This window comes from Nelumbo nucifera, chromosome 6 (assembly GCF_055504915.1).
Source record: "Nelumbo nucifera cultivar China Antique chromosome 6, China Antique-T2T, whole genome shotgun sequence".
NCBI lineage: Eukaryota > Viridiplantae > Streptophyta > Magnoliopsida > Proteales > Nelumbonaceae > Nelumbo > Nelumbo nucifera.
In genome coordinates this window covers 45,817,576-45,828,988 of record NC_142654.1, presented here as the reverse complement: position 1 = coordinate 45,828,988, position 11,413 = coordinate 45,817,576, and the positions used below count along the sequence as shown (strand labels likewise).

The window sequence follows — 11,413 nt, the reverse complement described above, 5'->3', positions numbered from 1 at the left end:
CCTCCCTATGGAGGCATCGAAGGTAAGGCAAAGTAAAGGACCTCCTATACAATTTTCCTTCTAGTAGAGTGTAGTTGTTGCTTGTCATCAGAGTCTTTGGGCTTTGCTCCTGTCATCGGGTAGCCTTCCCATTAGTAGGAAGTCAATGATAGGATCCACCTAAGACGGTTTAGCCTTTACGGGGAGGATTTGGATGTCCTCTATGGATGGTTGGGCCAATCTTTCCACGCGCACAGTGCGGCCGAGGGCCGCCGCATCCAAGATGCTCACTAATTTGGAGAGTGCGTCAGCTCGGGTGTTCTTGGCTCGCGGGACTTGTTGTAGAGAGAAACATTGAAAGTGGCGGGCTAACTCTTGAACTTTGGCGAGGTACTTAGACATGCTTTGTTCTCTAGCCTCGTAGTTGCCGTTGACTTGATTCACCACCAATTGCGAGTCGCTGAGGTCTTCAACATGCTTAGAGCCGAGGTCTCGGGCGAACTGCAACCCCTCCAAGAGGGCTTTGTACTCAACATCATTGTTGGATGCAGGGAACATGAATCTTAGCACATACTCTATGATGGCATCATTGGGGGTGAGGAGAATGAGGCTCGCTCCACTCCCTTTGGCGTTGGATGAACTATCAACAAATAGTCTCCATAGGGGGGGCCTCTAACGGGTTGTCGAAGCCCTCAAAATGAATTCTAGTCCCACCTTACTATAAACTTGTAGTAACAGTGGTACCAGGTCGAATCCCACAGGGAGCCAGTAATTAATTTCTCATCCGAATGCGCAATATAAAGAGTGGGAAATTTGAATAATTAAAATTCTAAAATAACAAAAGAGCAAATAACAACTAACAAGGATAATTCAGTCTTACCAACTCTGATCCTAGGGTTCATATTGAGTCAATTGGTCATCGATCATAGGTAAACGTCAGCAGTCTTGAAATTCAAGCATTTAAGTTCAGATTTATTAGGATAGCCATAATAAACCTAGTGTTTTCCAAAATTAGTTGACCAAACCCAGCATTCGATAAACACTTATCATTGACCGACTAGGCACGATAGCATTTCATATCAATTAATGATAGCAATAGCCTCCGTGAAAACAGTTAAACCAAAATAAAAATAATTGAGATAGGTGCAATTATCCAATCTTGTTCCATTGATTCCCTTTAGGTTAAAACATGCCAATGCATTGGTCAAAGGCTGTCATGAACAATTGACCCAAAAAGATATTAACCTAATTGCTACTTGTACCACTATTCGTGATAATTACGGATCATCGAATTATGGATAGCTGTAGGAAAATCAACATTAATTAATTTGTTAGACTAATCAACATTAACTTCCATAAAAACATGCACAAAAATCAACAAATACTTGAATTAAAAGCAAGAAATTAAATTAAACACATAACCTCATGATGACACAATTGAATCAACAATTCCCCTTGAATCAAAAAGAAAAGCTCAACCGCTCATGGTTGTTGACTCCTTCTTACTTTGCTTCCAAGATGGATGGACTGATTGACTGCTTGCTTGATTGCTTGATTTCTTGATTGATTGATTGATGCCTAAAGCTAGTCTGCCCCCCCCCCCCCCTCCTTTATATAGCTTTAGGAGGAGGGGCTGTTTCCAACTCCTTTTAGGAGTTCATTCTCAAAAATAGAAAGTCCTAATTAGTTTTGATCTAATCCTATCCTATCTCTTATCTAGTAATCTCAATCTTCTTATCTTTATAGGATTACATTTGAAATTTAAATCTGATAAGACTCTTTATTCTTGAATTCGAGTTGGGATTCTTTAATAAATTGGGCTGCTACAAGGCTTTTCTGCGAATTGGGCTTCAGTTATGAGTTGGGGTTTTCTACAAATTCTCTTCGAATTTGGGCCCAATTTTGACCTCGATTCAGATAGAATCTGTCAAAACCCAGAACCTGAAAGTTGTGGAGTTCTCCCTTATCTTTCCGGTGCATCTTGAATCATCCCAATCGGAGTCTGGATGTGAGAGTTATGCCCAGATTACTGAACAGTGCCGAAACTGTGCAAAATCATCCGATTACCTTGTTTCCCTCCTGTCGTCTTCTTGCTTGCCCTGAATCGAAATACAAGATTAATGAGTCCAATTAAATACTAATTAATTATAAAAGATTGAATATTGAGGGATAAAAATATGATATTTTTTATTCTCATCAAATCCCCCACACTTAAACCTTGCTCGTCCTCGGGCAAGACAAAATTCAAGCAAATATAGAATAAGAACAAACTAACTATCCTACCGATTTTTAAACTCAACTCTCCTTCATCTTTTTCCACAAATATTCTAGGTTAATTAATGTGAACCATTAAATCAACACAACCAAGCCATACTTGACTCATTCATCAGTCAATCCAATTTTTGCTTCTGCAAACCAGGTAGTAAATCAAGGAAAACCTTTTTATCTTCTCTCTCTTTTTATTTTCTTTTTCTCTTCTCTGAAGAAGTGAGTGCATTTTATGCTCCATCTCACTTTTGGGTTACTTGGTCAGTAGGTGCATTTTATGCTCCATCCTACCGTTTGAATTGCTAGCTAGTAGGTGCATTTTATGCTCCATCCAACTATCAGATGACTTGGCTGGTAGGTGCATTTTATGCTCCATCCTACCATCAGATTACTTGACCAGTAGGTGCATTTTATGCTCCATCCTACCATCGGATTACTTGACCGGTAGGTGCATTTTATGCTCCATCCTACCAATTGTGGCAATGGTGAAGTATTTACCCTATTTACTTAAACCTGAATTTAGGACTACCTTAAAAGGGATGGTTTCAAATGAATGGTGTACTCCCTGGTCATATTTCTTTACTCAGTTCACAAGAATCTTCCTACAACACTTTCAATTTATTCCAAAAGAGTTGAGTTTTTTTTTTTTGAACTGAAATAAATACTACTTATCAGATCCTATACTCCCCCCCCCCCCCCCCACACTGAATCTATGCATTGTTGAAATGTAAAGAAAAAGGGGAAAATAACAAAACTATAGAAGCAAGAACAAGAAGAAGAAAAAAAGAACAAACTTCCCTGTTTTTAATCATCATAAATCGGATCCTCAACTTTTGTAGTTGCAACTTCCGGTGTCTTCCCCTTTCATCCATCATGGGTGGGTTCAAATCTGGAATAGGGGGCTGCAAAACAGAGGGTAACAATTTCTTATGAGAAAACAATGATGGGATATTAGAATTTGTTAACCTTGACTCTAATATTGGCTCTGAAGCTTCACAGGATGAATCTAACTCTTCCTTCATATCCAATTGTGCACTCAATTTGAGCTCCTCATTCATATCATTTTCTTCAAAAATTTCCTGCACAATTGAAACAACTGAATAGATTGAATGACATTCATTGGGATTGCTTCAAAAATGTTAAATTTAACAATCTCGTTGTCAAACTCGACGGAGAGAGTACCCTCATCCACATCTATTTTGGTTTTGGCCATTTTCATAAATGGCCTGCCTAATAGAAGTGGAGCTGAATTTGTGATAGTGTCTTCCTCCATCTTTAAGATGTAAAAATCAGCTAGAAATATTAGGTCATTAACCTGCACCAAAACATCTTCAACAATCCCCTCAGGGTATGCATTAGAACGATCAGCAAATTGAATGACTACCCTAGTCTCCTTCAATGGACCCAAATTCAAAGCACAATAGATTGAGTATGGCATGATATTGATAAATGCACCTAAATCTAGCATGGCATGCTCAATTATTTTCTTGCCAATCATGCAAGGTAAAGTAAACATACCTGGATCAACACGCTTTTCGGGCAAGGTTCTCTTGATGACAGCTGACACATTCTCCCCAACCCTTACCTTCTCATCACCTCTCAACTTCCTTTTGTTAGTGCACAACTCCTTCAAAAATTTTGTGTATTTTGGGATTTGCTTGATGGCATCTAACAAAGGAATATTTATCTCCACTTTCCTAAAGGTCTCCAAAACATCTTGCTCATACTCTTCTTTTTTAGATTTTTCCAACCTACTCGGAAAAGGTGGCACAATGGCATTAGAAATCTTAGGTAAAGGGGAATCAGGCTTTACCTTATTGGAACTCTCAGGTGGATCTTGTTCTTCCTCTTCTTCCTGCTCTTCATCCACTTTCTTTGGTGAAGTAAGATGTGACTGCAATTCCTTCCCACTTCTCAGCACTATTGCACTAGCACTCTCCTTGGGATTGACCATTGTTTGTGATGGTAGTTTTCCAGAGTTTTGCGCCTCCAACTTGCTAATAGAAGTAGCAAGTTGACTGATTTGGTTCCCTAAGTTCTGGATGTTGGCCCTTGTTTCCTGTTGGAATTGTTGAGGGTTAGTCACTAGAGCCTTAACTATCTCATCTAAAAACATACCTAAACTTGAGGGTTGATTTTGGGCTTGGGTAAGTGCTGGAATTGGAGGTTGTCTATTGAAAGCTTGAGGCTGGAATCTCTGTGGCCCTCCTTGATTTCCATAGCTCAGATTGGGATGATCCCTCCACCCAGGATTGTAATAGTTAGAATAGGGATCATATTTGCGTTGAGTTGGCCAGGAAATCCTCCTACGGCATTGACTTGTTGCATTGAATCATCTTGCAATGATGGGCACATGTCCATAGGATGCCCAAGAATTAAGCATATGCCACAAACCTTAGTCGTTGTTAATTGCCCTACAGCCAATTGACAAACCAAAGCAGTTAGATCAGAAATTTGACTTTCCAGATTAGAATGGCTTACCTCATTAACACGTCTGATAGCTCCATCGATTCTTGCTCCAAATTGTTGAGAGTTCTCAGCCATGTTGGAGATCAATTGCCAAGCCACCTCAGGTGTTTTGTTGACTAAGGCTCCTCCACTAGTTGCATCTACCATACTCCTATCCATAAGTTGGAGTCCTTCGTAGAAGTATTGGATTAAGAGCTGCTCAGGTATTTGGTGGTGTGGACAGCTAGCGTAGAGCTGTTTGAACCTTTCCCAATACTTATTTAGTATCTCACCACTAGACTGCCTTACCCCACAAATCTCTTTTCTAATATTTGCAGCTTGTGATGCAAGGAAAAACTTATCTAAAAACACCCTATTCATCTCATCCCATGTACGTATTGAACCAGGAGGAAGAATATATAACCAGTCCTTTGCCTTATCTCGTAAAGTAAAAGGAAAAGCTATCAGTTTTACCTGTTCCTCAGTCATACCCTGTGGTTTCATGCTTGAATAGACAACATGGAACTCTTTAAGATGCTTGTGAGGGTCCTCTCCTGGAAAACCATGATAAACAGGAAGCAATTGAATTAAACCTGATTTAAGTTCAAAAGCTACCTCAAGAGTGGGATATACTATGCATAGAGGCTGTTGATTTAGGATTGGTGCAGCTAACTCCCTTAGTGTTCTTTCTCTATCAGCCATCTCTTCTTCTTCTTCAAAAATAGCTCTATGACAAGTTGTCAAGTCAATATCGGAATTCACCCTTGGAGGTGAACGACCCTTCCTTTGCTTAGCCTCCCTTCTCAAATGACAGGTTGTCTTCTCAATTTCAGGAATATATTCTAGTTCACCTTTTTGAGAAGAACGAGTCATAAAACAAAAGAGGTTACCACAAATGGAAGGCACAAAGCTAAGAAATTAAAATAGCTCCCCGAAAACATTGCCAAAATTCTGACGGGTTGTCGAAGCCCTCAAAATTAATTCTAGTCCCACCTTTCTATAAACTTGTAGTAACAGTGGTACCAGGTCAATGCCCACAGGGAGCCAGTAATTAATTTCTCAACCAAATTCGCAATATAAAGAGTGGGAAATTTGAATAATTAAAATTCTAAAATAACAAAAGAGCAAATAACAACTAACAAGGAATATTCAGTCTTACCAACTCTGATCAAAGGGTTCGAATTGAGTCAATTGGTCATCGATCATAGGTAAACATTAGTAGTCTTGCAATTCAAGCATTTAACTTCGGATTTATTAGGATAGCCATAACAAACCTCGTGTTTTCCTAAGTTAGTTGACCAAACCCAACATTCGATCAACACTTATCATTGACCGACTGGGCACGATAGTGTTCCATATCAATTGATGATAGCAATAGCCTTCGTGAAAACAGTTAAACCAAAATAAAAATAATTAAGATAGCTGCAATTATCCAATCTTGTTCCATTGATTCCCTTTAGGTTAAAACATGCCAATGCATTGGTCAAAGGCTGTCACGAACAATTGACCCAAAAAGATATTAACATAATTGCTACTTGTACCACTATTCGTGACAATTACGGATCATCGAATTATGGATAGCAGTAGGAAGATCAACATTAATTAATTTGTCAGACTAATCAACATTAACTTCCATAGGAACATGTACAAGAATCAACGAATACTTGAATTAAAGGCAAGAAATTAAATTAAACACATAACCTCACGATGACACAATTGAATCAACAATTCCCCTTGAATCAAAAAAGAAAAGCTCAGCCGCTCATGGTTGTCGACTCCTTCTTACTTTGCTCCCAAGATGGATAGACTGATTGATTGCTTGCTTGATTGCTTGATTTCTTGATTGATTGATTGATTCCTAAAGCTAGTCCCCCCATTTATATAGCTTTAGGAGGAGGGGCTGTTTCCAACTCCTTTTAGGAGTTCATTCTCAAAAATAGAAAGTCCTAATTAGTTTTGATCTAATCCTATCCTATCTCTTATCTACTAATCTCAATCTTCTTATCTTTATAGGATTACATTTGAAATTTAAATCTGATAAGACTTTTTATTCTTGAATTCGAGTTGGGCTTCTTCAATAAATTGGGCTGCTACAAGGCTTTTCTGCGAATTGGGCTTCAGTTGTGAGCTGGGGTTTTCTCCGGATTTGCTTTGACTTTGGGCCCGATTTTGACCTCGATACAGACAGAATTTGTAAGAATCCAGAACCTCAAAGTTGTGGAGTTCTCCCTTATATTTCCGGTGCATCTTGAATTATCCCAATCGGAGTCCGGATGTGAGAGTTATGCCCAGATTACTGAACTGTGCCGAAATTGTGCAAAATCATCCGATTAGCCTTGTTTCCCTCCTGTCGTATTCTTGCTTGCCCTGAATCGAAATACAAGAGTACTGAGTCCAATTAAGTACTAATTAAGTATAAAAGACTGAATATTGAGGGATAAAAATATGATAATTTTTATTCTCATCAGCCTCCTCGGCTAGTCATGCTTCTTCTGACTCATCTTCATGGGGTCAGTCGATGGGCCTACTGAAAGTGATTTCTGCTATGAAGTCAGCCAAGGCTTGCGCTTTGATCGCGGCCCTCGGCTGGTATTGTATGTCAAACTTTGATAGTTTTATCGCCTACTTAATTAGGTGTCCCGAAGTCTCTGGCTTGGTGAGGACGGCCCTAATGGGCTGATTTGTTAGGACCACTATGGTGTGGGCTTGGAAATACGGCTTGAGCTTTCTAGCCGAAGTGACAAGGGTATAAGCTAGCTTCTCCACTTTGGGGTACCTGGTTTCGGCATCATAGAGGACTTTCCTGACATAGTATACTGGTCTCTAGACTCTATCATCTTTCACCAGGACCGAGCTGACGGCCTTGTCCCCAGCTAATAAGTACAAATATAGAGTTTCCCCTGATACTAGCCAAGCGAGGAGAGCAAGTGAGGCAAGGTATAGCTTGAGCTTGTCAAAGGCACGCTGGCACTCCTTCATCCATTGAAAATTTTTCAGCTTCTTGATGGCGTAGAAGAAGGGAAGGCAGCGGTTTGCCAACTTCGACATGAAATGGTTGAGGGCAGCTACCTTGCCGGTGAGTCTCCGAGTCTCCTTTACTGATCGGGGGGAGTGCCATGTCTACTATGGCTTGTACCTTGCTTGGATTGGCTTCAATGCCTCTTTGAGTGTCGACGAAGCCTAATAATTTTCTCAAGGTAACCCCAAAGGCACACTTTCTCTAGTTGAGCTTCATGTTGAATTTACGCAGAGTATCAAAGGTCTCGGCCAGGTCCAGGGTGTGTGCTTCGGCCCTCAAACTCTTCACCACCATGTCATCCACATAGGCTTCGACGTTCCTCCCCATCTGATTCTTAAAAACCTTGTTGACAAGGCACTAGTAAGTTGCCCCTACATTCTTAAGGACAAATGACATTACCTTGTACCAATACATTCTCAGCTCAATAATGAAAGATGTCTTCTCGTCGTTGGGGAGCATCTTGATTTGGTTGTACCTAGAGAAGGCATCCATGAAGCTGAGTAGTTCATACCCTGTGGTGGCATCAACGAGGTGGTCTATCCTCGGCAAAGGTAAACTGTGCTTCGGGTAGGCTCGATTAAGGTCTATGAAGTCAATATAGATCCATCATTTCCCATTTGCTTTCCTTACCAAAACCATGTTAGACAGCCAGTTGGGGTAATGTACCTCATGGATGAAGCTGACATCGAGTATCTTGTCAACTTCCTCCTCTCCTACAACCTTCCATCGTTTTGGTGCAAAGTTCCTCTTCTTTTTCCGGATTGGCCTAGATCTCAGGTCCACACTCAGCTTGTGAGTAATGACCGAAGGGTCAATTCTGGGCATGTCAGTGGAGGACCAAGCAAAGACGTCGACATTAGTTCTGAGGAAACTTACCAGTTCAGATAGGCATTCACGGGGGAGATTGGACCCGGTGCGGACCATCTTTTCTGGGGCCGATTCATCTAGGAGAACCGAGAGGAGGTCCTCAGCTGGTTGGCCTCGTTCCGCCGGCTCTTCCCAGGGGTTAAGGCCTTCTAGTGACAAGGCCTCCTTATTCTTTCCTTTTAACGCCACCACGTAGCATTGGTGGGCGATCTGTTGGTTCCCATGAACAACTCCGACGTCGTGCTCAATGGGAAACTTAAGGGCCAGGTGATAAGAGGACATGGCTGCACCTAGTGCATGAAGGGTTGGTCTTCCCATTATCGCGTTATAGGGAAAGACAACCTTCACCACTAAGAACTCATGCTTCTTAGTCAACTGGAGTGGCACTATCCCTACCGTGATGGGTAGGGTAATTTTTCCTTCTGGCCTGATGACACTGTTGGAGAAGCCAACGAGGGGAGCGTCAACAGGCTAGAACCACTCTGGCGCAAGCTTCATTCGTTCATAAGTGTCATAAAAAAGAATATCGGCTGATAAGCCACTATCCACTAAGATCTTCATCACCATAAAATTGGAGATGATGGTTGCGACCACGAGGGCATCATCGTGGGGGATAGCAACCCCCTCTAAGTCCACATCGGTGAAGAAAAGGGCATGTTTGTTAGACAGTGTATGCCCTTAGCTCCAATCAGAATGATGTACATTATGACATTTAATGTAAATGAATAAAGTACATATTTGATTCATGTTATTATGGTGTGTTTCTGTGTAATACCCTTAAACTGGACACATATGAGACTTGTATTAGTTTAGAATCTTCATAGCCATTGGATAGATCTGGGGAGATTTATCCTGCCAAGGCTGACACTGATGTGCCACCAAGTTGGTTGGGGTGGCTTGTCTCAGCTGCCAGGGTGAGGCCTGAGGTACATGTAGTGTGGGTTTTCTCGAAACCCTGAATCGGACCAGAATTCCAGTATTGCCCTGGACCATGGAGATAGATCGGCAAAACTGGAATGTTACACCTGACCCATAGACTTGATTATGATACTGCACTAGGTGTCGGATTGGGCTGTCTTTGATATGCCAATCAGTGAGATCCTTAGATGGGGTCAAAACCTGGGTATGTTGGGACAGTCTGAGAATTCATCTGAGTGGGTGATCATAGTGACAGGATCAGCCCCTTTGCCGGAGAAAGTGAATGATCGGGGATGCACTCTCTCTGATGGAAACCAAAACTGTCGGCAGTCGATTTCAACCATTGAAATTTGTTTTGCAAAATATATTTATATAGATATATACATATATGTTATGGTTTCAAAATGTTTGCAAAAGGTTTTAAATCCCATGATCCATGTGAGTAGAGAGTGCAACACTGTACCTTGCAGCCGAGGGAGAGGTCCTCTCTTGTCGGGCAGTGTTTGATTATTATGGGCTGAGAGGATAAGTGTAAAACCATTGAGGGTAATACCTGATGGGCTAATCTTGCATCTACCCACAGTCCTTGGGTTTATATAAGGTGGTTTGACCCAGGGACCATTTAGTGTTAATGTTGGACCCAATAACAGCCCATGGTGATGGACTCAGGGGTTTATTGTCTCCTACAGTGAATTCGGCCAGGCCTTGTAACAAAGGTTGGGCTGAACCCATGTGGCTGTTGTGTAGATCAATGTTTTGGTCCCACGCAATACAAGGATATCCAACTGGGCAGCAGTTTGGAGGTTAAGTGAGCACATAGACTTAATGGGCCTAAAGCCCAATTCGAACTGGCTTAATGAGATTAACTAAAGAGGGGCGGTTCTAGGATTTAGATCAACATATAGGATAAGGGATTGTCCCTATCCACTCAGAGAGTCCAGATCCAAATAAAGATTTGGATTAGGAAACTCCTAATTAGATTAGGAGGCTGATCTTTATCTACAGATAAGATAAGGGATTATCCTTATCTCTTAAAGAGAGTCCAAATCCAAATACAAGATTTTGATTAGGAAAATCCTAATGGGATTAGAAGAACCTCTCTTCAAGGCTATAAATAGAGGAGCATGGCAAACCTCCAATTCATCCATCAGCCTACTGATTTAAGAGAGAGGACAACATATAGTTTGACTACTTCTGTCTTCTACTCTTGCTCTCTCCTACTAGTGCCGCCATACCAATTCGATCTCCACTGTGGGAGAGATCAAGAAGGGTTCTTGATATTACCTTTTGGCAGAAAAGGTAATTAGAAGTCGTGCTCACTGTCCCTCCATCAGATTCTTGTTGAAGAATCAGGCTCTTGCTGAAGAGCCATCCTGCTGATTCTACTTCATCCTGCACCGTGTCATCTTTGGTGGAAGCAGTCTTTGGATCTATCCTTGGGCTTGAACACCTTCATTGGAGGTTCTTATTACTTCATATCAGGTATAACCCTTCACTCCCTTTTGGTTTCAGATCTGGTCTGGTTTAGGCTCAAGATTGATCCTTGAAAATGCAGTAAATAGGGAATGTGATTCCCACGTGGGAGAGAGAAATTTTTGAATTTTCGACCAACCTTCCTACAGGGTTCGGCCATTCATATGATGGATCTCTCATCCCTTCAATGTTGACAGCTCAGTCTCTACAGAGTGTCCGGGTACTTCTGCTTCTTTGGGTCAGGCTCCTAGATGTTAAGTTGCCTGGCGTAGGCTTTTTGAGCTGAGGCCGAGGCCCCACCCGAGACCATGCCCCCAGTGATGACATCGATGACGCCTACCACTTGCTGGTGCTGCTGCTACTGCTGCTGTTGGGATGATGAAGCATCGGCCTCTCCTCCAATGAACTGCTTGAGGTGCCCGCGGCGAAGTCCGTTGATGG

The 11,413-nt window shown here is 41.6% G+C and overlaps 1 protein-coding gene across 1 annotated transcript; it reads right to left on the bottom strand.

Annotated features, from left to right (window-relative positions):
- Positions 1-3,315: 3,315 nt before the first annotated feature.
- Positions 3,316-5,568, bottom strand: LOC148790831 (uncharacterized). Its single transcript, XM_088890369.1, has 3 exons — positions 4,729-5,568; positions 3,478-4,306; positions 3,316-3,326 (listed from the first exon to the last, which is right to left on the bottom strand). The coding sequence occupies exons 1-3, from the start codon at positions 5,566-5,568 to the stop codon at positions 3,316-3,318; spliced, it is 1,680 nt and encodes a 559-aa protein (XP_088746495.1).
- Between the last annotated feature and the right edge of the window lie 5,845 nt (positions 5,569-11,413).

What these genes read in the sequence shown, in the direction of transcription:
- LOC148790831 (XM_088890369.1), bottom strand. Translation starts at nt 5,568, where the DNA reads ATGACTCGTTCTTCTCAAAAAGGTGAACTAGAATATATTCCTGAAATT. An exon ending in CTATCAGACGTGTTAATGAG is followed by an intron (nt 4,307 to 4,728) that starts GTAAGCCATTCT and finishes CAATTCCAACAG; the next exon opens with GAAACAAGGGCCAACATCCA.